The following is a 27,283-nucleotide window of genomic DNA, read 5'->3' as shown; positions in this document are numbered from 1 at the left end:
ATTAGGATGGGCGCTCTGGTGAGAAGTGATGGCATTTAGCAGCACAGAGAGAGCTGTGTTTACATTAGCGTCCGGTGCTACATAGAGTGCCGTGATTATTACAGCACTTAGCTCTCTAGGCAAGAAAAAGGGTCTGCACCTCACCATCATGAACTCCAGGTCAGGAGAGCAGCGTCTGTCAACAACAGTGCTGTTGTTACATCAGCCTTCGTGCATGTAGATGTAGAGTCCCCCTCCTCTGTTCGGTTTAACTTCCTGTTAAACCGAAAGTAAACTTTGTGTGTGGGGGTGGTTGGAAGCTGCAGGTCTGTCCAGCTGTGGGTTTGTTGGGTCAGCAGAGGATTTAACGGGACTTTATGTCGGTTTGAGTTGTTTTTAAAGGAGGATGAAGACGCTGGTGGTGTTCCTGCTCCTCATGAACGGTAAGAAAGTCTCTGTTTAACCTGCAGCAGCTCCGCAGACAGTCCTCTGTGAGCGGAAGTGTTACACTCAGGTAAAGTAGCCTCATGTCTGCGCTGTTTCCAGTGTTCTGAAAAAACGTCCTACTTTGTCAAAACATCCTGTCGTAGCGTAAATTTATAGTCACGTCTATCAATTGACGGAATTCGACAATTTTATTCACCATGCACTTGGGAGACGTGTATAGCATAAAAGCCTGCTGCAGATCCGAGGGGCGGTCCCTGGATCCGTTACACTTATACTTTTTCAGAGTTCCTCATTCAGCATCTCCCTATTCTGTGTTCTTAGTACTCTGTGTTGTTACCCCATTCTTCATGCACAATTTCAATAAAAACATTTGTATGGTCATCTTCCCCAACTTCTATTTCTATTTTCTCTGCACATGCCCTCACTTCCTCTATGTGGGTGGCCTTTACATGAACTCTCTATGCACCTTAAGCTTCGCTACTAAGTTCCGCTTTCCATTCTACACTGATCTATATCTTTCTTTATACTTCTCCAGTGGTGTTAGATACTTGTTAATGCTTGTTTTGCACCCTTTCCTGTAAGTGTTACTTCCTGCCTGACTACTTCTCTTTTAGAGCTACACAGAAACCTACCCTTACAAGAAGACCTGACCTTAAGATAACCCTCTCATACTTCAATGCAACAATATTCTATTGCTAATCTTTATAATGCAGCAATCTAATGCTATTGAGTTGTATAACAATTCCACACAATCCGTGCTACCTTATCAGAATATACTTCCTTACGTGATTTATGCCTTATCGTACATATCTATAGGTAGGTTGTTCTGATGGCCAAATCACACGATCAAAAGGTGCTTCCAGCACACATTCATCTAATGTTAAAACAGAATAGAAGAAGAAACGGAGGGAAAAAGACAGCTGTTTTTATTAGAACATTTTACATGTTTTCCTCACTTTTTTTGCATTTGTATTCAAGGTTGCTCTCTTTATATTTTGCACATTCAAAATGTGCCCATCTTTGACAAGAATCACACTGCACCTGGAAAGGAAAAATTAATGGCTCATATTATTTTTGGTAAATAGTATTAGATAACATTTTAAGCATGATTAGCAAGCAATGATAATAAGACTTATGTGTTGTTGTGGTTTTTTTGACCATTTCAATCATGCTGCGGTCAGCATCAGTGTCATGGTCCTGGGTCGTTGGCCCAGCATTTTGTGTTTATTCTAAGTATTATTATTGTTATTATTATTATTATCATCATTATTATTATGTTATGTTCTGGGGGGTTCTGTCTATATGTATTTGGGGTTGGATGTTCTAGGTCTTTGGTTATAGTTATGCTCCTGGTCAGTTTCGTGTTTTTGGTTTTGTCAGTGTATACTTCCTGTTTTACTTCGTAGTTCCATGTGTGACTCCTCTGTGTTCCGTTTTGCGCTCTCCCTGTCTCGTCTGTGTAATTAGGATCAGCTGTGCCTCCCTCCGGTTTGCCATTTTGTGTTCCTCAGCATGTGTATATATAGTGCCTGGTTACCTGTGTTCCCCGTCGGTTCGTCTGTGTTATTCTGCGTCATTTAGTCATCTCTGCATCTCTCTGCTCCACATCCTGCTCTCCGTTTCAGCTCTCTATTCCCTGCGTTCCTCCTTATGTCTTTCCCTGCGTGTGACCTTGTGAGTTATGGTTTCGTGTTTTGTCATTATTAGTTTTACCCCAGTTTAGGTTTATGTTCGGTTCTGCCTTCGCCTTTGTTATTGTGCACTGTAAACAAACTCGCACCTCCGCCGCTGTCTGCAACAAGGGTCCTCATTCACTCCACCACACGACTGCTGCCCCAGACGTGACAATCAGCATGAAACATAGAGCAAACAATGCAGTAGTCCTCGGTGTTCCCTAAAACACATTCATTTTTATTTGCTGTTGTTCAAACATTTCTTTAATTAATAAAAAATATAAATAAATAAAAAAAAAAACAGATTTTCATTTAATTTGTAACAAATTAAATATATTTTTCACAAAGTGCAGCTTTAATAAAGAAAAAATAATAATGCTGTTTAAAAAGCACTGTTTAAATTGGAAGTACACACTCTAACATGATAAGGACATTACTGGACTTACCTCAATGTTCAAGTAGGGTGCAAGCTATCTCCATTCACTCCAGCACAACTGCTTTCGTAGTGGTTAACACCCCACTGACTTCTCCAAAAGCAAGGCAGTTTTCTGCAAACTGTAAGATTTATCATATTTATAATGTAAACTCTTAATCATAGTCAACAATAAATTAAATCATTTGTACAAGTACTTTTAACAGTAAAACTCCGCAACTGCTGGAATCCTGTTGCTTGTTGTGTCGCAGAGTCTGCAACTGCCACTCCAGGGTGTCTTCATGCCCTCTCATCCTCAAGAAATTCCTAGTTGAAAAAGCAATTCATAATGAAATGAGAAATGTTTTTTCAAACAATAATACCTCAGTATCATACATACCTCCAGTTGTGAAGAATTTTCCCCTGGGGTCTATTGTATTTTCTTTGCAGAAATGTTGACAATCTAAAGAAAATAAATAAATTAGTAAGCAAAATAGTTTTTGCCAATGAAAACCAATTTAAGAATAACACATTCATCAAGAAACTGCTTTACAACAAATTACGCTAATTAATAACTAAATGAACACATACCACAAGAATCCAGTGTGAACCAAAGTTCACAGGGCAGAGCCACATGTCTTCAACTGGGAACTTTATCTGTGGGATTGGAAGTTTAGAATAACTTTGATTTACTTAGGTACCATGCGTCTCAGGGTGTTTACAAATATAGTTACACTCGTGGTCCTAAGGCCAAAAAACAGCCACGCCCTAAATATGTTGTATATTAATATTTTTTCCACTTTAAATGAGTCACTCTTTTAAAACTACTTCTGCCTAAAATATTCATATCAAGTATTAATTATATATTTTGGGGTTTTAACCCTTTAAATCCCAGTTTCTTTACATAAGCGCACTGGTATTTTAGCCGAAAAAAACAAAAAACCTAAATATTTTTTATAAAATACATTTCAAGTAATATTTTATTGTTATTATGATTAGGCCTTTATATTGGTCAAAGATTGGCACCAACATTGATTTTGATCCATCAGTATTTTATTTGCAGGGGCACATTTGATGTGTGCTTTAAATGTGGAAAAATGGCGGACAGATAAAAAAAAAATTACGAATTTAAGGCCACTAGTCTAAGATGAAATCCTAACGTTAAAGGAATGAGTTAGTTTTTCTTATAATAAATTTGGACTGAAAAATGAAAAATGTTTATCATGGTTTTCATTGGGGCAGTTTTTGTCCCTAGGATCAATAGTGTAAGTTTTTGTGTAGCTCAGCCATTTTAAGCTAATTTAATGAACTGAGACCGTAATTCTAAAATAATAAAAATATATATCCTTTGGCAAATTTGGCTATGTTCCATTCAAATCAGTGAAAATAGTTTAAAATTTTTAAAAAAAAGAAAAAAAATGAAAAAGAAAAATGGCCCCAGGAGCTTGTAAGGGTTAAAAAAACAGACTCTGTCCTCGGAAAGAGAAACGAGTCCACTTTTTGGATCACTTCTAAACTTCCAACTTACCTTTCTGATGCTTCTAAACTGCCCAGAAAACAATGATCTTGCAACTACTGAACACAGCAGGTGTACAGCATTCTGTATAAGTATACAAAAATGTTATAGAACATACAGTAAATACATTTTTTAGAATTCTAAATAAGTGGGCTAAGAATATTTCTTACTTGCCTTTTGTCTCTCAGTGAGACAGTGCAGGTATGCATCAATTACCTGTTTACTGAGTTTATACACGAACAGCAACAATTTCTGATGTAACTATTTTAGTGCTGCACACAAAAACTTAGAAAGGAATATAATTGCTGATAAAGGTTATTTCTGGATATACTGGAACTGGGTATTATGATTTCACAGATGCCACAACATCTGTGTTGTGGTTGATAAGGCTCTTTGCTATTGAAGTGTATGGGAGAAATATTATCAGAGTTTTGCTATCTAAACTCCCCCACCTACCCGCACATTTTAAACCATTAATGGTATCTCTACTGAAAAGACTGCAGAAGGAGCAGCACTTCAAAATTAGAATCAATAACGACAAGTTCTCTTGCCTCATCAGAAAGCCACCCTGACCCCTGCAGTGTTCGAAAAGAGGAATCATATAGCTTGTATAGTCCAGCAACTGCCTCCAAGCGCCCAGTATCCTTTGCAGTCCATAGCATCTTTACTAAAAGATAAATATGATAAGTTAGCTCAGGCATGAGAATTTTAGTGCAAAACCTGGATAAAGGCCAACGGGCCACAACAGAAAAAAAGTCAACACAGTAAACATGCAGTTTCACGCAAAGAAATAGGAAAGGTACAGGGGGTGGACAAAATAGAAAATTACTGACAGACAGATCCATTGCCAGACTTCCACAAGCTCACTGAACGTTGTATGTTGCATTGCATCTAATATGACTTGAAGACAGCATATATACAGATGCCTAGGTATTTAGATCTCTGTTCTTATACCAGACCTTTACTTTTTAGGAAGCTGGCACTGGAAACACTTTGAATAATAATAATAATAATAATGCATTTTATTTGAAAGCGCCTTTCAAAACACTCAAGGACACTGTACATAGTAGAATAAAAGCAACATAAAAGCAACATAAAAGCAAGCAGTTTACAGAATCATAAAAGCATAAGACATAAACAAATAAAATAGCAGAGTGGAGAGGTTATGTGGGATAAGCTATTTTGTACAAGTGGGTTTTGAGTTTGGACTTAAAGAGTGAGAAGGAAGAGATATTTCTTAAATCAGGAAGTAGGGGATTCCAGAGTCGTGGAGCAGAGCAGCTGAAAGCCCTGCTCCCCATGGTTGCAAGACGGGGGGAAGGGACGGAGAGTGAAAGGGAAGAAGAAGATCTGAGACAACGAGATGGGGCAGTGATCTTAACCAGATCAGAGAGATATGGAGGAGAGAGATGATGAATAGCCTTAAATGTGTACAAGAGTATTTTGAAATTGATGCGATATTTGACCGGGAGCCAATGAAGCTGCTGTAAGGCAGGAGTGATGTGGTGGACAGAAGGGGTCCTGGTGATGATACGGGCAGCAGAGTTCTGGACGCGTTGGAGCTTGTGGATGGATTTTTGAGTAAGACCAAAAAGAAGTGAATTACAGCAATCAATCCAGGAAGTAACAAGGCTATGGACAAGAATGGCAGTGGCATGTGGGGTGAGAAAAGGACGGAGACGATTAATGTTGCGCAATTGAAAATATGCAGACCGAGTAACATTATTAATGTGTGAATTGAAAGATAAAGTACTGTCGAGGATGACACCCAAACTTTTCACAGAGGAAGAAATGAAGACCGGTGAGTTATCGATAGTAATAGAGAAACTGTTGGTTCTGGATAATGTCGATTTAGTCCCTACCAAGAGGAGCTCGGATTTATTACTATTGAGTTTGAGAAAATTAGAAGAGAACCATGAATTTTGTTCAGCTAAACAGAGGGTAAGGGAGGATGGGGGAAGAGCAGAATCAGGTTTAGTGGACAGATAAAGCTGGGTGTCATCGGCATAACAGTGAAAATGGATATTGTATTTACGGAAAATATGTCCAAGCGGTAGAAGGTAGATAATGAAAAGAAGGGGCCCCAGGACAGATCCGTGGGGCACGCCAGTGGTCAGAGGGAAGGGCTGAGAAGTAAAGGATTTGAGTTGAATGAACTGAGTGCGATCAGACAAGTATGATTTAAACCAGGCTAGTGGAGTATGGGAGAGACCAATAGAGGCTAGCCTACTGAGAAGTATAGAGTGAAAAATAGTGTCAAAAGCAGCACTCAGATCGAGGAGAATAAGAATGGAAAGTAAACCAGAGTCAGCTGCCATAAGATCATTGGTTATTTTTATAAGTGCTGTTTCAGTGCTATGGGAGGGGTGAAAACCAGACTGGAACTGTTCATACAGATTATTATTAGTTAAATGTGAGTGGAGTTGTGTGGCAACTATTTTCTCAAGAATTTTTGAAAGGAATGGTAGATTGAAAATAGGCCGACGATTCTCAAAATTATTGGGATCTAGACCAGTTTTTTTTCAATATTGGGGTGATGGCGGCAATTTTGAGGGAAGCAGGAACAGTTCCAGTGGTAAGTGAAGAGCAGATGATAGCAGATATGAGGGGAAGCAAAGAAGGTAGACATGCCTTAACCAAAACTGTAGGAATGGGGTCTAGCTGACAAGTAGAAGGTTTTGACTTACAGATGAAATCTGAAATATCAGTAACCGAGGGGAGCTGGAAAGCAGAAAAACAGTGTGATGGGAGATGAATTACACAGGAAGAGCTAAATGGAACCTCGGAAACCAGTTCTTGGTGTATTTTGTGAATTTTCTCAATGAAAAATAACATTAAAGAATCACAAAAGGAGGACGAGTAAAGATGAACAGGTAAAGAATCTGGTGACCTGAAAGAAGAGTTGAACAGTGAAAACAGTATCTTGGTTGAGTCATCTTTTGAACAGATAATGGTGGAGTAGTAAGCAGATTTTGTTTGATTAATACACTCCTTATAATACATAATATGATTATTAAACATTTCCTTGTGGATATTCAGACCAGTTTTCTTATAAAGGCATTCAAGTCGTCGTCCTTTTGCTTTCAGGAGCCTGAGTTCAGCTGTAAACCAGGGTGCTGACTGAGAGAATGATACAGATTTGGTTTTGAGTGGGGCAACAGAGTTTAGAATACTATTGAGACTAGAGTTATAATAGGAAACTAAGTCCTCTTGGGTAAGCAGGTTATGAAAATGCAAATGACTAGAGAAAGCAAAAGAAAGAGTATCAGGTTGATTTTCTTAATATTCCGAAAAGAAATGGTACGAAGGTTCTTGGTTATAGAAAAGGTCATTTTGATATTGAAAGAAAGAAGCAAGTGGTCAGAAATTAGCAGTTCATCAGCTTTGCAATTAAAAGGAGTAAGTCAAGAGCAACAAACTAGGTCCAAAGTATGGCCCTTAGTATGAGTAGGAAAGTTTATGTGTTGTTTAAAGCCAAAACTATCGAGGTAGGATGAGAAGTCTTTGGTGAGTGGATGATCACTTGAGATAAAGCGTTACATTTTTGTTTGACAGTGAAGGTGGGAGGAAATGATCAGACATGTCCACTCTCTGTAAACCACACAGCTAAACTGACCAACAGGTCAAGAGAAGACAAAACAATACATTTTTAACAGCAAACATGCAAACAAAGTCATGCAACAGTGAATCAAGTTGGAACACCAAACTGAATCTGTGGCAAGATCTGAAAACTGCTGTTCACAAACGCTGTCCATCTAATCTGACTGAGCTGGAGCTGTTTTGCAAAGAAGAATGGGCAAGGATTTCAGTCTCTAGATGTGCAAAGCTGGTAGAGACAGACCCTAAAAGACTGGCAGCTGAAATTGCAGCAAAAGGTGGTTCTACAAAGTATTGACTCAGGGAGCTGAATGATTACGCACACCCCACTTTGCAGTTATTTATTTGTAAAAAATGTTTGGAATCATGTATGATTTTCGTTCCACTTCTCACGTGTGCACCACTTTGTGTTGGTCTTTCACGTGGAATTCCAATAAAATTGATTCATGTTTGTGGCTGTAATGTGACAAAATGTGGGAAATTTCAAGGATTTTGCAAGCCACTGTACTTGTAACACTCCGAATTATTACCTCAGGTTATTCTCTTCATATTTTCTGTAATATGACCAATATTTAACTCTCAAGTTACCTGTGACATCGATAGTATCTATTTAAATTTAACCACCTCCGTTTGCAATAATGCGACCAAAAGTTACATTAACGTCTTTTCAACTCACTTATGAGGTGCAAAATACTTACGCATCCAAGTTTCATTTTTTTCTCTTGAATCTCAGTTACCCATTACGTTACAAATACATCACTATATTCTTCTTCAACACAGAAAACAGAAAAACATATTTTGAATGATGTTTTCTTCAGCAAATTTTTACTATGTCCACCTCTGATTATCACTTATTCACTCTTAAGTAAAACATAACCAGCAATGCTCCTGAGATAAAGAATTACATCTTTAACTTTTGTTGAGTAAGATTATCAGTTTTATTCAGTTACTTTTTTTTATTACCTCTTGCAGCATGTTCCTGATGCGCTTGATCTTAAATTTTGCATCACCTCCTTCTGAAGAGCCCAGGGAATACTGGTCCAGTTTTTATGAATGTTATTTCCAAGTTAAAAGTGGTGATCCTTTAGAATTCATTATTCATCTGTGGAAAAAGAAGAAGAAGAAGAAAGACACAATTAAATAGTACAAAATGTTAATGTAATACACAATGTCACCTGAGCAATGGTGGTACATTAGCTAAAATCCAATACAGTGCTGTAATTTTGCGCTTTTTTTTTGAGGTGCCAAGTGGATTACACATTTCAAACTCATCCACATACAAAATGAGGGAAATGGCTGGACTCTCTCCTGATAACAATTTATTGTACCCTGACAAGTGACAAATTTTAATTATAAGTGGAAAAACTGACAATGTACTGCCTTATTTGTGAGGCACGTTTGCTAGCTAAAAGAAATGGCTAGCTAACCTTTTTTTAAAAAAACAAACAAACAAAAAAACAACAACTCTATTCTGCTAAATTATGATTAAAGCCATCAAATTTCATGTCTTTAAAGATGACATTTTAAAGTGTACAAATATAACTTGTAATTCATCTATTTAGAATTCAGTGCTTTGTTAACTTACCCAACACACTCTCGGGAAAACACACCTCTACTCCCACAAAGCAAGAAGAATGCTGTTGTGCCGGTGATGATACAAACATATGCTACGGGGTTGCCCTGTGATGTATCCATGGTCTCATACAAACCTATGGCTAACCAAAGTAACCACCAGAGTGACAGATTTAAGCAATAACAGAAAAAAATACCATGCCTTTTACTTTTGTAGAGTATCAACTAGCATAACAGGCTATGGCTAAGTTTCAGTTTACATCATGTAGCTGCCATTGTCAGACTAAACTTACACAGTAAACTTATACAACTAGTACATAATAATAGAAGAGTATAAAACAAGAAACTTACCAGGTAGTGTTGCCAACCTCTGTTTCTTCTTTTGCTTTTTACGGTAGTTTTAATTATTTATTCGTTATGGTCCAGTGCGTGGGCAACTCAATCAATCAATCAATCAATCAATCAATCAAGGCTTTATTCACCACGTGCAGGTTGCCCTGCAGTGAAATAGGACCCCCCCCCCCCCCGACCTTACACACACAACACAGACATCACATGGGGATACAGGTCGGAGATCGGTAGCGTTACAGAAAACAAAGCACTGAAATATACACTACAGTGGGAAAGTACAAGAGGAAAAAAAGAGGCCTCTACTCATGCTGGGCTCCTGGGAGGACAGCATGAGAACAGGAAACAAAAAAACTCCTCTGCACAAAAAGCACATAAATGTCCACAGCACAACATTATGGAACACGTGACAAGCCACAGGGTCGGGTGGGGGGTGAGGAGTAATCCGAAGCAAACACAGCAGCCATCCTGCCCAGCGCTACCATTCCAGCGCAGGCTCAGACCTGCCGTGTTCCCAAGAGGGAACAAGCATCGAAGGCGTTTGGAAGGGGAGGGGGGATGAGTGTGTGCATATCAGTGTATGTGTGTGCGTGTCCAGAGTTCAGCTGAGACAGTGCTAGGCTAAGTAAACAGTCTTTCAGCCAACCCAGGTGGCCTTGCATAGAATGGGAAGGAACAGACTAAACACAGTCGTTATCAGGGTGTTTTTGTTCGGCTCCAGCCTTGCAGCTGGCGCCAAGGGGTATCCGCATGAAGTGATGGTGCTTTTTACTTTAGTGCGAACAGCTCATATGAATTTCAAAGCAGTTCTACAGTCCAACACTGGTCTTTCAATCTCCCGTTGGAGAGCTGCGAGCTTCGCCATACTTTCGTTCTGTGATGTTGTCATTCTTGTGTTCAAAGAGCCGATTCTGAGAAGTCACGACAGTGTGCCTCCCCGAGATGTCATCCAATTTGCGCCCAGAGATGTTATTCCGAGCTAGCCCTTCCGAGATGTATCCAGTCTGCATTCAGAGGTCTTATTCTGAGTATTCACAGCAGCCGTTTCAATCCCAGCAGGCAGCCTTGTGGAGGTTTGAACAGCCGGGTCCACTTCCTTAATTCTTCGATAAGCCAGGGTCAAGCCAGCTCCGATCAGCCAGAACCCTGTTACCATGGTTCCGAATAGGTAGATATCTTCAGCACTCAGGCTCACCCAAGCCCAGACTTGTCATTGAGAAAAGGGTGTCAATTGCATGTAGGGACCAGTTGATCCAATCCATAATTCCTCTATTAGGTTTTAGAGAACAGACTGTGAGAGAGTGTTCCAGGGAAAAGTAATACAAAAAACACGAGACTAGACAAGGACATTAGAGGCTAAGCAGGGAAGCTAAGGGAGAGGAGGAGAGGAGAAAAGTGCGACTGCCTTCGTCAAGAGCAAGAGCATCCTTCCTCAAACATGAAGGCTGTTTATACTCGCTTTTACATGTTGCACAAACTTAATAATTTTTGTTATTGATTGATCACAAAACTATTTTGTTCAATGTACTCAAACATTTAACCCATATGGAAAAGAAATAGAAAAAACTTATAAAAGGCTTGCATCAGATTTGGCTTGTTTCGTATAGTAAATCATATAAGGCTTATATGATTTACTCATGAAAGTGGCCACTTTCTAATTACTTTCATATATTGTTTTAGGAAGTATCCAAAACATACAAGTTTCATATAATATAATTTATATAATATATAATTTTTCAAGGGATCTTATATCTGTTTTCAGTCTTGCATGCTTTTCATACAAGTTTCACACAAGACAGATACAGACTTTATAAGATTTATATAGATCTTTTCCATATGGGAAATTAAGGAGGTGTTTTTTTAATGTTGTGTTGCACTGACTTTTAACATTGATTAGTCAACTTACTGAAACGTGTACATGCAGACAACTTACTTTTTTAGGCAGAAAAATGCTTTTTTGTTAAGTTCTACCTACAAACACCATGATTGTTTTTACAGGCTTGTGATCAGCTGACCTGCTGCTCTTTGTCATTCATATGAATCTCTGCTACACTTGATGTAAGCTAACTGTGGCCATGAAACCACAGCCACTGTGCACCAGTCACACACTGTTCTTTAATTTAAATCCATCAGCCGAAATGACCTGACACTAAAAAATATTACTCCCTTTATGCCTGCTCCCCTTCAGCAGAGCTAGCTAGACGCTGAAGTACTGCAACTAACAACACCTGCAGTCGTTCAGGTGTTGTGGCAAAAACAAAAACAAAAAAACCCTTTAACCACTTTTAACCCCTGACTTTGACACGTCTTTTTGTGTGATATCTCCTGGTGATTAATAAATGAACAGGATTTGCTTCGATGTGTTTCTGTTCAGGCTTAAATCGGTTAAAGGGTCTCAGTGATGAAATACTAATAATAACTCCACAAAATATCGAGTCTGTTTTGAAAATGTAAGGAGTAGAAAGTTCAGATATTTGTTTAAAATTGTAGGGAGTAAAAGTAAAACGGAGTCACAAAAAAGCACTCAAGTCCAGATAGCTTAAAATTTTATTTAATTATTTACTGCGCAACCCTGGAGATGAGAAGTTTTTATTACTCACATTATGTAAATTAACTAGCTGTTGTTGTTAAAGTGTTAGAAATGTCATCAGTTACTATGAATCTATGTAATCAATATACACTAATAATGTAACATTACACAGTATTAACCTGAATGAATTTTGCCTCCTGAGGGTTACAGCTGTGAATGATGTCATCAATGGGAATTTGTTTGTGTTTTTATTTATGTGTCCTCAGTTTCCCAGCATGCCCTGGCTGTGGTGGAGGTGAATGAGGGGGAAAGATCTGTCCGGCTGCCCTGTCAGTACTCGGGTATGACACCTGAGGTTCCCAGAGTGATGTGGACTCGCAGTGATCTCAATCCCAAATCTGTCCATGTGAGACAAGAAGAAACAGACGATCTCAGAGGACAAAACCAGCTTTACAGCGGGCGCACATCAATGAGACCTGATGCTCTGGACACCGGAGACTTCAGCCTTACTCTGACAAAACCAACAAAGACTGACAGCAGCATCTACACCTGCTCCATCAGTGCTGGGAGAGAAGAACGGAGACTGAACAATATCCAGCTGCAGGTCAAAGGTCAGCCACAAACACCTCGTGTACAGGTCAAAGATCCTTCACAGATACTGAGCTTTAATCCTAGAAACTGAAGCAAAAATTGATCACTGAGATTTTGATTCCAATTAGTCCTGATGTAGTTCTGATGTAAATATTATGCTCATGTTAGGAACCACTCGAATATGTGTGCGTATCAGTTTGATGTGTAAATCAGAGTGTAGCTAGTAACTGTAGTATCCTTAAGGGTAGGTTTTTTAAATTTAAGGTTTAACACATTACATTTATCAAAGATTGTCTACGACAGTTGACTGCTGACATGAATACCTCAAATATGTTATCCTACACTAGATCAGATGTTAGAAGTTATACACACTACAGAAGAGGACAAATTATTAGCCCGCCTATGAAAGTTCATTTTATAAAATCGTATTTACCAGGTGCCGTTAAAGACAGGAAGGCATTTTTAACAAAGCTGTTTCAAACCCTCTAGTTTTGTTTTTCATCACTATATGAGTTTACTTTGCACACAAAAAGTTATTAACCAAAAAACAAAAATTACCACATGAACAGATTTTTTTCTCAAGTCCAGACTTGATTTATTTTGACTTTGGCCCGGTGTTTTCTGAGTGAAAACTCAAACCCTTGAGTATCAAAACCTGGAGTTTTGATACTTGCCATCTTGATTTTCTCAAGATAATGCCTGTGTGTTTGGCATGCCGTCTCTCTTTTATCTGTTTTGTTTTATTGTTTTTAGTTAATTTTGTGCCACATGTCACTGTCTTATGTTCACCAGACATTATTGGAAGTAGGTTTATCCACCCAAGTTTTAGCTCGGCTTGAAAGTGACAACCAAGGCTTCCTGCCTCCCTATTTGAAAGACTTACCACTGTACTGGCATTCTTTACCTCTGCCACCTGAAGCGACGCAGGAGACGAGGTAACTGTGGAGGTTGCCTTGTCAAGCAAGAATCCAGTTTTCTTATTTTCCCCATGAACTTTGTTTCGTTCGTCAATTCTGTCCATGACTCTTGGTGCCATTGCGTGCCATTCACTCGGTAGACTCCTGGCTGGTTCCTGTTGTTAGATCTTTCGAGACGAGTTCTGCCAAATCCCCTCCTCTTCAGCATCTGTGCTGGCGTGGAGTGGACCGAACAAACCTCCAACCGGTGGATCTGGTTGTTACTACCTCGGAAGCTCCCGACCCAGTTCCCCTTAGGTTGGGTTTAATTAATGCGAGATCTGTGGCAATTAAGACCGTCATTTTGAAGGAATTTTTCTCTTCCTATGCACTGGATTTTCTTTGTCTGACTGAAACCTGGATTCCATCCGGTGAGTTAAGCGCACTTTCTAAAGTTTCTGGTTGCGGAGGAGGGCTAGCTGTTGTATTTAAGGCACATCTTAACTTTAAGCAGCTATCCCCATCAACACACCAGTTTCGAACTCTGTTTGTGTTAACTAGGCCACTTGCCTCCGCTGCATACCGTGCATAACCGTGCATAACTGTATGACCAGATCCTTCTGCTCAGTGATTTTAATATACATATCTGTTGCTCGGGGAAGCCCTTAGCCAAGGACTTTCTGGATCTAGTGGACTCTTTTAATCTTGTTCAGTCTGTTAAAGGTGCCACTCAAGAACTTGGTCACACATTGGACTTGGTTTTATCACATGGTTTATCTGTCCGTAACGTACTTGTCGAGGATGCTGTATTCTCTGACCATATGCCTATTTTATGTGACATTGTTCTTTTTAATCCTATTGTTAAACGGGCTGTACCTGTTCGATGCTATTGTGCTTTTGGCTCAGATACTGCCAAGATACTGTCCTATCCTCCTGAGTTGTCCACCTCAGATGGATTACTTTCTTATTTGGATTCTCCTTGTAAATTTGTCCTCGATGTTGTTGCTCCTTTAAGTTTCAGACAGTGCAAGCCCAAGGCTAGTCTTTGGCTAACTGATTCTACCCGAGCCATTAGAAAAGAATGTAGGAGATGTGAAAGATGGTGGAAAAAGGACACACTGTATGTATGTCTGGAAGCTCAGAAGACTAGCTGGAAAGTTTATCAGAGAGCAATAAAGGCCGCCAAGCACTCCTATTTTTCTCAACTTATTGCTGCTAGCTTGCATAACCCTCATGTTTTGTATAACACTATAAATTCTGTACTTAATATTGAAGCCCATGTTCTTTTGCAGTCTTCTGAGGTTATGTGCAATCATTTTATTAATTTTTTTGTGGACAAGGTTGCTAGCTTGAGACCTCCCACTATGTCTACTGCTGACCCAGCCATGCATGTTTCTTGCTCAAGTCTGTTTTCTGCTTTTCTACCAATTGCTCTACCTGATTTAGAGACACTTGTGTTAAATGCTAAACCGTGTGGTTCTCCGAATGATGTTGTTCCTCCGTGCTTTCTCAAATAGGTATTTCCCACCATTGAACCACACATTTTGAACATTATCAATACCAGTCTTTTGACTGGTCAAATACCTAGCGAGTTTAAGCATGCAGTTATACATCCCCTACTTAAGAAACCAGGCTTAGACAGTTCAGTCATGTCAAATTTTAGACCTATCTCTAAGCGTCCCTTTCTGAGTAAGATCCTGGAAAGGATTGTCTATATTCAGTTGATGAACTATCTGAATGACTCTCAATTGTCTGAAATCTTTCAGTCTGGCTTTAAGTCATTTCACAGTACGGAGACAGCCCTCGTAAAAGTTATGAATGACATTGTGGTAGCGACAGACTGTGGTAAATATTAGGGATGGGTACCGGTATCCTGACATTAACGGTAGTAACCAGACCGAAAAGCAGCGCACATTTCGGTGCTTATTTTTCCTGAGATGTCATACACTTTGAATTCTAGCCAATCGTTTTACCTTTCCAAGGATAGTAGGCGGGCCCAGGTACATATGTTCTTTTAGAGCAGAGCTACAGATTAAAAATGCCCAAGGTGAAGCAGTCAAAAGTCTGGCTGTACTTCACAGCAAAAGATGCAAACTCAGCAGCCTGCAACAAGTGCTTTAAGGTGATACTGTGATACTGTGCAAAGGAGGTAACACCTCGAATCTGATGAAACACCTGGCGACGCATAGCGATTTTTTAAAGCCGAGAAATGAACTGTATTTGATAGCGTGCTGCGAGACCTCACACCGAGCACATCGACTGTTGGTGTGGTGCCTGTTATCGGACCCGGAGTTAGCAACATCCCCCAAGAACATGAAGAGGAGAGTCCTGGCCCCTAGCCCTGCCAGTGTAGCAGAAATGGCGACGGATGATGATGATGGCAGCAGCAGCCGTTCTTCTCTGCATGAGTAGCTTAGCCGTATAGCTCCAGATATGGCTAATATGATTATCTTTTTGCAGAAAAATAAATAAATAAATAAACATCTAAACATGAGAGCTTTTAGGACAACGTTTGTGTTTTTCATTGTTTAAGCACAGGTTCCAACCAAAGGAGGTATGTTGTGTCAACAGAAAGGGCTAACTTAGTTATCATTTTGCAGAAAAAAAGAGACTGCTAAAAATAAAAAGATAAGCAGTTTTTGGACAAAGTTTACGTTCTCCATTCTTTAAGCACCAGTTCGAGCACCGTTTAAGCACCGACACCGTTTCAAAAGTACCGGTTTGGCACCGGTATCGGATAAAACCTAAACGATACCCATGCCTAGTAAATATGCAGTGCTCGTCTTATTGGACCTGACCGCTGTTTTAGACACAGTCGATAAAGACTTGCTGATCTCCCGCTCACAGCACTATGTGAGAATTTCTGGCTTGGCACTCTTATGGATAAAGTCATGTTTTTCGAACAGGAGTTTTTGTGTTAAGTTGGGGTTGGCTTCATCCTCTGTGGCCCCTCTGCTTTGAGGTGTGGCACATGGATCTATTCTTGGGCCATTATTGCTTTTGCTGTACCTTCTGCCTCTTGGCGTGATATTTCGAAAACATAAAGTGTCATTCCATTTATATGCTGATGCCTGCCAGCTTTGTTTACCTTTAAGTCATTCTCATCGTTTTGCTAGTCGACCTCTGCTTGACTGCTTGAGCGATGTTAGGTCATGGATGGCTAAAATTTTCTAAATTTTAATGATTGCAAAACGGAACCGATTTTATTTGGCCCAAATCGTTTTTCTAACCCTCCAGATGTTGATTTAGATTTTTTGATTTTGCTGCCTTGACTCCTCATTTGAAGAGTTCGATCACAAATCTAGGAGTAAAAATTGATTCTGCACTTACCCTTGATAGTCACCAATGTTCCCTCTAAGCTGCGTGCGTGTGCAATTGCGCACTGCTGGCACGGCCTCTGCGCACAAAAAAAATCTAACCTGAATTGAAATTAAAATTAAAACTTTAACAATTCTGTTTTGCAGTGTTAGTCAGTGAGTGACTGGCTGCTCCTGTATGGGATTAGAACGATGCCACTTTATCCCATAGTCCAGCCAATCACACAATTTACATTCGTATATACGCAGCTAATCAATGTCGTTGACAGGCTATGACAGCGTCCTTATGTGCCGACACCGGTGTTTTAGCTAGCAAAGTGGCGTGGCTGATGTGGAGTGAAGCTACGTTAATGACAACGTGTACAACCTTTGGAGATGTGAGCAGGACAGACGGAACAATTGACGGACTTTATGCTAGTTTAAATTGTGTTGATAGGCCACATAAAACCAGAGTTATGATTAAAAAATAAAATCAATGTTTGGTTTTCTTCCTGAATACTATTGTTGTTTATATTTACTGCGTGAAGAAACTGTACAAACGCCGTTTTATAAGGAAAACGCTCGAAAGCTCTCTCCGCCTTTGAGCAAAAACAAAAACAAATCAACCCCACCCTTTCCTATTCGTCGAAAAATGTACCATGTCGACCAATCAAAACATGATATGGCTACATGCATTTAGTTGTTAAGAAACGGGAGGAAGTTTTAGGAGTGACGGCGGTGGTTTGAGATGTGAGAGATGTGCGACGTTTAGCGCAAATCTTGTGTAGTTAGTGTGTAGTGTAGTCAATAGTTTTGTTGTGTGTGTCAGAACAATGAGGCGACTACTGAATGTTACAGGTGTTACAGGAATGATACATCTCCTGTTGTCACAACTGCAGGTTTCAGGCTTTTGATCTTCTCCTTTATCTCATAGTGGACAGAAATTATTTTTTGGAGTGGCACAAATAGTCTGTGTGGCATCAGATTTGATGCAGAACAGCTGATTGTTCTGTAAATATTTTGAAATGTTTGTTTAAAAAAATGCCTTGGCTGCATTTTTAGGTAAACAGCTGCAAAAAACTTTGTTGTTTGCAAAACTCAGTTACTTTTTTGAAAAAGTAACTATATAATTAATTGCCCATCATTGGTCATTATATACTGTATTTTGCAGACTGAGTTACAGGACTCTCTCCCAGACCACAGACTCATAGTCATAATACAAGTCAGAGCTTTATAAAAAATAAATAAAAAAGTTGTGTTTTCAAAATTGGAGTTCAAGTTATTTTTATGTAGCCAAGTACAGGATAGGGTCGGGGAAGTTAAAATAAGATGGAGAGAATGGGCCAATAGCTAGACTCGTAAGAGGGATAAAGTGAGCTGCGTTCAGAAGAATGACTGGAGCCACAAGTAAAGTTGCTTTGAATTGTATTGAATTATATAGCAACAATTAAACAGCACTTCATAAACAGGAATGAAAACATAAAATAAAATACAGTAACAGCAATAATAATAATAACCAGAATCCTATCTGAGCTCAGATATGTCAGTCTTGCCGGCTTAATAGTCAGTGTTCAGTCAAGTCAAATCCAAAAGGTCAAAAGTTTGTGATTGGTGCGATTTCATCCTACCGCACTGTTGCAATTGTTCGTGAGAGAAGAGCAACCTGCCCTTCTGGGCCAACTCGGAATGGCTGTGGTTCGGTTCAAAGGGAAAGGCTCGCCATCTTCCTCGTCAGGAAGAAATCCAGGTCTCACGATCCCACAAAAAAAGAACCTAGCCAGCACGCTTCTAATGTTCAACTCTCAAGGAGGATCTTGTCAGCTTCATCCACACCCGTGCATATCGCGATGGTTCCAAAGTCCAAAATGTTCACAACAAATCAGGTCTGTTTCTCCAAGGTCCATGCAGATCTCCGGTATGGATATTTGCTCAATTTATCAAGTTTTTGTTTATTTTCCAGCAACAAGCTTGGCAGTGAAAATCAGCAATGGTCTCGTGCACCTCCGTCTCTCTCTGTGTCTGAGCAAATGTGACAGTACAGAGCAGGGGAAGGCGGGGCTTGTTCCTTCCTAACCAGTAGGGGTGTTAAATGTACTCTTTGGGGTTTTATTCTTATATTTATATTAGTTATCTTTTATTATTGATTTACTTTAGCTCAACTCAGTGATTAACAGAGTAATGATAAATCTCAATTAACAATAACAATGTTGTAGTGCAGCGGTCCCCAACCTTTTTTGCGCCACGGACCGGTTTATGCCCAACAATATATTCATGGACCGGCCTTTAAGGTGTCGCGGATAAATACAACAAAATAAAACTAGTACCGGTACCGAAATAAAGAAAATTTATTCATAACACACGTGAAAAGACCCAGGAAAACCGAGTAAACGATAAAAACGATAACAAAATAACACTGAAAACCGATAAAAACCCTGAAAACTATACATTTCACACCTGAGCCTCAACTCTCGCGGCCCGGTACCAAACATCTTACGGACCGGTACCGGTCCGAGGCCCGGGGGTTGGGGACCGTTGTTGTAGTGCATTACTGAGTCGTGTAAACTCACTGGGTTACATTTATTTCCAATAGTGTTAACGTACTACACAGGTCATGAACGAGATTTTTTAAATTGAAGCAGTTAATTAAAAGTAGTCTAACATAAATGTAAATGCTATAATTTGATTATTTTAATAAACCATGTAACTTGGATGGATTCAATGCTGCCGTGACCACAGTCCACACGTCTGCTGTTGCTCAAAGTGGTCCAAGGGATCGCTCAGGGAGTTTCTGCGTTCGCTCAGACACATGAAAAATTAGAGGGAACATTCATAGTCACGTAAATGGGGTGGTAAGATCAGCATTCTATCACCTCAAGCGTCTATCGAAAGTCAAGCCCTTTCTTTCCCAGTGTAACTTGGAAACTGTTGCTCATGCTTTTATTACTTCACATTTGGATTATTGCAATTCCTTTTTAATAGGGGTTGGGCTGGGCACTTTGTCACGCTTGCAGCTAGTGCAAAATGCGGCGGCACGATTTTTAACCTGTAGAAGGAAATTCGAGCGCATCACTCCGGTCTTGGCCTCTCTACATTGGCTGCGAATTCAGGATCCGTTTTAAAGTTCTTTTATTGGGTTTTAAATCTTTAAATGGTCTGGCTCCTGTTTATTTGTCTGATCTGTTGAAGCCCCATGTCCCCACTCGTTCACTTCTGTCAGCTTTGCAGCTATTTCTTTCAATCCCTAAGTCACGGCTGAAACTTAGAGGAGACCTGGCATTCTCTGTTATGGCCCCAATGCTTTGGAATGGTCTTCCTCTCCATATTAGACAAGCTACATCAGTGCCAGTTTTTAAGTCCAGATTAAAAACCTATTTTTATTCCCTGGCTTTTAACTCTGTGGGTAACTGACACTTTTATTAATTTTTATTGTTATGTTTGGTCTTTGGCCCAGGATGTGAGTGGGCGTTAAGGCGTCTGGGAAGGGAACTCAAAACTGGATTATAGATGGGAGACAGTTGGTGTCGTAAGCCACCGCCTCTGTTCAAAGATGGTCACTCACAGTGGACATAAATGGCTTCTTTCACTCCTCTAGGAGGAGTGACGCCTTAACGCCCGTCCTGGGCCATCTGACCTCAGGAAATCGCATGATAGGGTTGGGCCGGGTTGCACAATGAGCTCACCCGAAACCCCGGCTGATTGTGACCCACAGTGGCGGTCCTAGCCTGTTTGGCGCCCCGGCCAAACACTCCCTCTGGCGCCCCCCCCCCCCTGTGGCCATCTCCCTGTACAACTCCTCCATCTAACACACTGTGAACACTGCAATAGTTACACCCTTTTTACACACGCTCTTTTCTACTCTGTAATATTCTTGTCAATTTTCTTGATATTTATTTATAATCCACTCTGTTAATCCTTGATGTTTATAATTGAGTGATCTGTATATATTAGTGCTATTTCTTAAATGTGTACAATCTGTAACATAATGTATTGTATTGAGTTTAGTCTGTTACTGTTACTATTTTTACCATTTCTTCTTGGAGCAACTGTATCCCACATAATTGCCTTAGGGATTAATAAAGTATTCTGATTCTGATTGTTTCAGGTTGACCTGCCATTATCCAATCACACATCTGCTTACCTGTATCTTTTGCTCGTTTCTCCTCCTCTTCTTTTCTCTTTTTTCTAAACTGAGCACCTGATGGCTTTGAACTTTTCTTGTCCATCTTCCATTGGTTTTAATTTTGCAGTCCAGTATGAACACCCATCCCCCAACCAGAGGATCACCACAACATAACGTAACAGACCTACACCTTAGTTCGCAGATTCACTTTGTCTAGGATTTATTTCTGGGATTTCGCACAACCCAGGATTCAAATCATGAATACAAAATGGGCTTGGATTTACAACATTATGAATGAAATGTGCTCTATTTGGAAGCAGCCGGCCCCCCTTCCCTTTCGACAGGTTGTGTGAGACTTTAAATCATCAAACTGTAAATTATAAATTTTAAATTGTTATTGATCCCTTTATCCCGAGTCCTAAAGTGTATATTTATTTTCTTACTCTTCTTATATATATTGTTTGTTTACTTGCACTGCTGTAACTGGAGCCTCGTAGTCTCGTCTCTCTATATACTGGACTGTATGTAGCGGAGATGACAATAAAGTTTACTTTGACTTCAGCAGCGAGCAGGCGCACCGAGGGCTCTCGCGCTCACTTTTCGCATATAGAATTTAGAAAAAACATCGGTGCAAATTATAAGTCTGTATCATGATGTGTCGTGTTTGTTGGTTTGTTTTTATTTTGTTTTATTTTGCGAGTTGGTTATTAGATGGATTTTTATGGACAGAATTTCTAGGCGTAGCCAAGCGGCAGAACGCTTTCACTTGGGTGGTCTCAGGATCTCATCTCTGCTTTTTGCGGGTGATGTGGTTCTGTTGGCTTCATCGGGTGATGGCCTCCAGCTTGCTTTGGACTGGTGTGAAACGGTGGGAATGAGAAACAGTACCTCCAAATCCAAGGCCTTGGTCCTCAGCTGGAAAAGGGTGGAGTGCCCACTCCGGGTCAGGGACGAGTTCCTGCCCCAAGTGGAGGAGTTTAAGTATCTTGGGGTCTTGTTCACGAGTGACGGGAGAAGGGAAATCGACAGACGGATTTGGTGCTGCGGCCGCACTGATGCGGACGCTGTACCCGTCTGTTGTGGTGAAGAGAGTGCTGTGTAAAAGCGAAGCTCTCAATTTACCGGTTGATCTATGTCCCTACCCTCACTTATGGTCATGAGCTGTAGGTAGTGAAAGAACGAGATCACAGATACAAGCGGCAGAAATGGGCTTCCTCCGAAGGGTGGCTGGCCTCTCCCTTAGAGATAGGGTGAGAAGTTCGGACATTCGGGAGGGGCTCAGAGTAGAGCCGCTGCTCCTTCACAGCAAAAGGTGCCAGTTGAGGTGGTTCGGGCATCTGACAAGGATGCCTCTTGGGCGCCTCCTGGGTGAGGTGTTCCAGGCATGTCCCACCTGGAGGAGGCCCCAGGGCAGACCCACGGAGAGATTACATCTCTTGGCTGGCCTGGGTGTTCCCCCAGACAAGCTGGAGGAGGTGGCTGGGGAGAGGGACTTCTGGGCTTCTGTGCTTAGGCTGCTGCCCCCACTACCCGGCCCCGGATAAGCGGAAAAAATGGATGGATGGGTTTCTGAAATAAATGTTTTTGTAGAAATAATTCATGCTTGTGTTAATAATTATGTACTACTTGTAATTACAACTAAGTAGAATTTTTATCAACAGATTTTCTGTGCTTACAGCACGTCATTTTGTGTTCAAAGAGCAGTACAATTCTGAGATAAGTAAAATCACCAAGTTTAGAGTCAGGTAACAGAAACTATCTCTGCTTTAATATCAGGCTTCGCTGAACATCCCTGAAATATACATGTCTTCTTACCCACATGCTCTGAGTCCGTCAGGTCTGTCTTACTCTCTTCTGTCTCTTCTCCCTCTCACACTCAGCAGGTTTTGGATGTCTTTCCCAGAGCCTGTTGAAGGTTTCTTCCTGCTAAATGGGAGTTTTTTCTTTCCATTATCACCACGTACTCCTCATAGGGCTCAGTGCATATTTTGTAACGTATTCTGTTACATTACTCAATGAGAGTAACGTATTCTGAATACTTTGGATTACTTAATATATTATCATGCTATTTACAACTACATGAATGTACTATTAATGTGCGATTTATTACTATTACTGAAGGTTACTCGCCATACCAATACCAACTAGATATTTAAATCTTAATATAAAATGAGTAACAGTGGGGTGGACATTAGGTAAGGCTGCACTTTTTGCAGCGATTTCCTATAGAAAACTATTCCGCGTGTATATAAAACAGGTCTGCGGCTACGAGACGTAGTAAAGGGACCTCTGGCTAATACGTCGGGTTCCATGTCGGGCTCGTAGCCGAAAACTAGCTCTACTTTGTTGTCTGGGTCAAATTTGCTAGCGAGACACAGGAGAGAGGCGTTGAAAGGCTGCTCCAACGGAACTTATTGTTTCGGAGGAAAACACAAACACAGCGTACAGTCGAGTCTTAATAGCTTACTTACAACTGGGCTTGTCAGGCACTCTTTTTTGCTGCAGTGGTTATTAATATATTTACATGCTTCCATCTCCCGTTACTGGTTGGTGACAACTCGTACTTTTCCACTCCCCTTTTTCTCCCTCCCTTGCACTCACAGACACATAACGGGTATGGCAGTCCATTCTCCCTGCAGCACAGACTACAATGCCCATGATTCTACATTCTTTAAGGCTATGGCTGTAACACTCTGCCTATTGCCTTCATATTAAACATGCCGTGCAGAGGCCTGTCCTTCCATGGTATTTCCTCGCTTTCCTCCTCTTTCTTGGGTTTCTGTTGCGTGAGGTATTCACTGAGCATGCGGTCAGTTGGGGCCATCTTCCTGATGTATTCGTGGATGTTCGTTGTCTCATCCTGGACTGTGGTGCTGACACTCACCAGTCAGCAGTTGGTGGCTTACCAACTGTCTGACACTCACCCTGGCCTGTATGCTTAGCATACCGCTATGATGCCTGACAGGAGCTTCCATGTGGTACTGAGGCAGGTTATTGGTTGGATGGGACCGGTCCCTTCTGTGGGTCCCTGAGGATCAGGACTGTCCAACCTTCGGTTAGCATTCTGGATGTCTCTCGTCGGAACTGGGTCATTTGTACTGCCAGACGCTCATGGAGTGCAGTCAGCTTCTTCAACCAGTAGACGTGAACCATGTTGGGGCCTGGTGCTGTCCAACTCTTCATATTGGAGACCCTTTCTTGAATGTCTGCCACGGTGATGGTTACTGGTAACTATTCAGGCAGGTTGCTGTGGTCTGCCCTCAGATCCACTAGCCACTGAGCATTTCCATTATGGGTTGCGTCCTTCTCCCATATGCTCTTCCAGTACTGCTCCGTCTCCAGCCTTGGTGGTGCTGTTCTCATATTGTTTCTCTGCCACTGAGAGTACACCCTGGCTGGTTCCATGGAGAACAGCTGGTTTATTCTCCTGCCTTCTATCTCTGGTGTACCCCTTCAAGTGGCTGGCCAGGGATGTGAGTCAATGCTTGGCAGGTTCCAAGGCCTCAGGTATGGACAGCTTGCTGTACTTCTCAGGCAGCTTCTTTGTCACATCTTTCTGCAGCTCCGATAGTTGGCTAACCGCCCTCTGTGCTACCTTGATCTTAGCCTCTAGTCTCCTTCTCCATGGAGGGCACTGCTCCTTCTGGCTATTCAACTTGTAGCCAAGCATCTCACTGATCACTGCTGCCATAGTGTAGACCGGCTTGTTAGTGTCAGTAATGGTGGCAGTAGGTATCGTCCATAGTGCTGCATTCACATTATCGAGTAGACCTTCTAAGGGTACTTTACATAGTCTTGGTAACCGGCTGCGGAAGATCGAGGTTTCAAGCTTTGCCATGACCACATTTTCACATAGGTGTTACTACTGTCCAGGTGTGTGAGGGTTGTGTGAAGAGCTGTTATTATGGCATCTTCTGTCTACCTGTTTGCCTTGTATGCAAACTGGTATGGATCGAGGTCTGCAGGGATGACAGCCGAAGTTTGTGACATGATACGTTTCTCAAAACATTTGGTGATTATGGTTGTTAGAACAACTGAACGATAGTCATTCAGGCAGCTGACTGTGTCCTTTGTTGGCACTGGAATGATGCTGGCTGAGATCATTCCGGCTGTGAGAGGTTGAAGATGGTGGTGAAAACCTCTGCTAATTGGTCTGCAAATGCTTTAAGCACTCTTCCTGCTACTCCGTCAGGACCAGCTGCTTTCCTCACATTGACTCTGCGTAGTGTGGTTCTGGCCTGATGTTGCTCCAGCTGGATGGGGGCATCGTCTCTCTCGGAAACAGAGAGAAACAGTTCCTGTTCTATTGGTCAAAGAGGGCGAAGAACTGGTATAGGGTGTCAGGTAAGGTGATGTCCGGAAGGTTTGTTTTTGTGAGATTGTCTTTGTGTCTTGATCCCCTGCCACATTTTTCTTGGTTGTTTGTGTTAAAGTGTTCCTCACTGCACTGTTTGTATTCACGCTTGGCTTGTTTAATCCCCTTAAGCCTTGGTATACCTCTTTGTATTTCTTTCTTTGGTTCTCGTTTGGCTCTTGGCAAAGGCGGTCGCACTTTTCTCCTCTCCTCCCCTCCCTTAGCTTCCCTGCTTAGCCTCTTGTGTCCTTGTCTAGTCTCGTGTTTTTTGTATTACTTTTCCCTGGAACACTCTCTCACAGTCTGTTCTCTAAAACCTAAAAGAGGAATTATGGATTTGATCAACTGGTCCCTGAATGCAATTGACACCCTTTTCTCAATGAGAAGTCTGGGCTCGGGTGAGCCTGAGTGTCCTGGAGGTACTTTCCCTGCCGGATACACGATGGACGGGTGGCAAAAATGGAGGATCGTGTGCCTGGCGGGACTGTCGATCGAAGACGCTGAAGATATCTACCTATTCAGAACCATGATAACAGGGTTCTTGCTGATCGGAGCTGGCTTGGCCCTGGCTTATCGAAGAATTAAGAAAGCGGAACCGGCTGTTCAAACCCCCACAAGGCTGCCCGCTGGGATTGAAACGATGGGACGAGGCATGTTCTCAAATGGGCTCATTGAGTGCAGCACGGATAAGATCTTGGAGAAGCTTGCGACTGCCGTGAACACTCAGAATTCACTGCAAGGCATGTGACAAATAAAGTTTTCTTGATTCTTGATTGATTGTAGACTAATTGGTCTCCTGATTTGAAGGCACAGTCCTGTGCCCTTAGTAGAGCTCGCATCTCGCTGTTAAGCCATGGCTTCTGGTTTAGGAACACTTTAACAGTCTTTGTTGTTCTTAAACTCTGAGTACAGAAGTTGACGTATGAGAGTACGGCAGATGTGTGGCTCTCAAAGTCTGTTCCTTATGCAAATATACTCCGGACCATGTTGTCAAAACAGTCCTGTAGGGCTGTGGCGGCTTATGCAGTCGTCCAGTTTAGTTGTCATTCAAAAAAAAGACAGTCAAACGGAATTATTTTATAATTTTATAAGATTTAATTTTTATATTTTAATTTTATCATTTTAATTTTATAATTGTATATTATATTATTGTTTACAGGTCAAGAATATACATACTCAGTTCAGTTACTATGACTACTGATGTTGCCACCTAGTGTGATGGTGGGAAGCAGTACTCACTGTGGGCCCCTGTACCAGATGGAGACCAGTGAGGTTTTTTGTGTAAAGCCCACTATCGGTTGTCCACAGAAAACTCTATAACTGATATCGTGGTTTAATGTTGTCTCAGACCAACAGGTGGAGGTGAAGGTGGAAGAAGGGTCAGACTCTGTCATCCTGCCCTGCAAAACAACAGCTGACCTTCCTGAAGACACCACAGTGGAGTGGACTCGCTCTGACCTGGAGCAGATAGTTGTCCATGCGTATTCAAACAGAAGTGACCTCTTTAAGAAACAGGATAACTTTTACTGTGGTCGCACAAAGATGAACAACGACCTGCTGAGAACTGGAGACCTCAGTCTGACCTTGAAATACCCCACAGAGAGAGACAGTGGAGGATACATCTGCACAATCTACAGGGACAATGACATCTTGAGACAGAAAGTTGTGATGAACTATGTCAGAGGTCAGTGCAGTAGAAACAGATCAGAGGTTAGTATAGTAGACTGAGGTCAAAGGTCATGCATTTCTTTTTGTTTCTCCACAGAACGGTTTCCACCCTGGGCCACAGCTCTCCTGGTTCTCCTGGTTCTTCTTGTGGTTTCTGGAGGTCTTTTATTTCATTTCCAGCACTATTTCATATCAGGTGAGTGTCTCCTACTACACTACCCATAATGCCGATGGTTAGCAGGTGTCCTCTGGTGGCTCCTTGACTGTGGCTCACACAAACTTGT

General features: G+C 41.2%; 1 protein-coding gene across 1 annotated transcript in view; it reads left to right on the top strand.

Annotated features, from left to right (window-relative positions):
• The first annotated feature begins 270 nt into the window (after nucleotides 1-270).
• Nucleotides 271-27,283, top strand: part of LOC146389524 (uncharacterized) — a 54,445-nt gene continuing 27,432 nt past the window's right edge. The window contains exons 1-4 of the mRNA XM_084910685.1: nucleotides 271-422; nucleotides 12,341-12,685; nucleotides 26,680-27,015; nucleotides 27,097-27,195. Coding sequence (XP_084766811.1) covers nucleotides 386-422; nucleotides 12,341-12,685; nucleotides 26,680-27,015; nucleotides 27,097-27,195 — 817 coding nt within the window. The 5' untranslated portion in view covers nucleotides 271-385. The remainder of the gene's footprint in view (nucleotides 423-12,340; nucleotides 12,686-26,679; nucleotides 27,016-27,096; nucleotides 27,196-27,283) is intronic.

The sequence above is a fragment of the Perissodus microlepis genome, chromosome 3, assembly GCF_051167445.1.
Source record: "Perissodus microlepis isolate ML-2025 ecotype Zambia chromosome 3, ASM5116744v1, whole genome shotgun sequence".
NCBI lineage: Eukaryota > Metazoa > Chordata > Actinopteri > Cichliformes > Cichlidae > Perissodus > Perissodus microlepis.
Note: the sequence above shows the minus strand (reverse complement) of the source record. Positions and strands in the feature narration are given on the sequence as shown.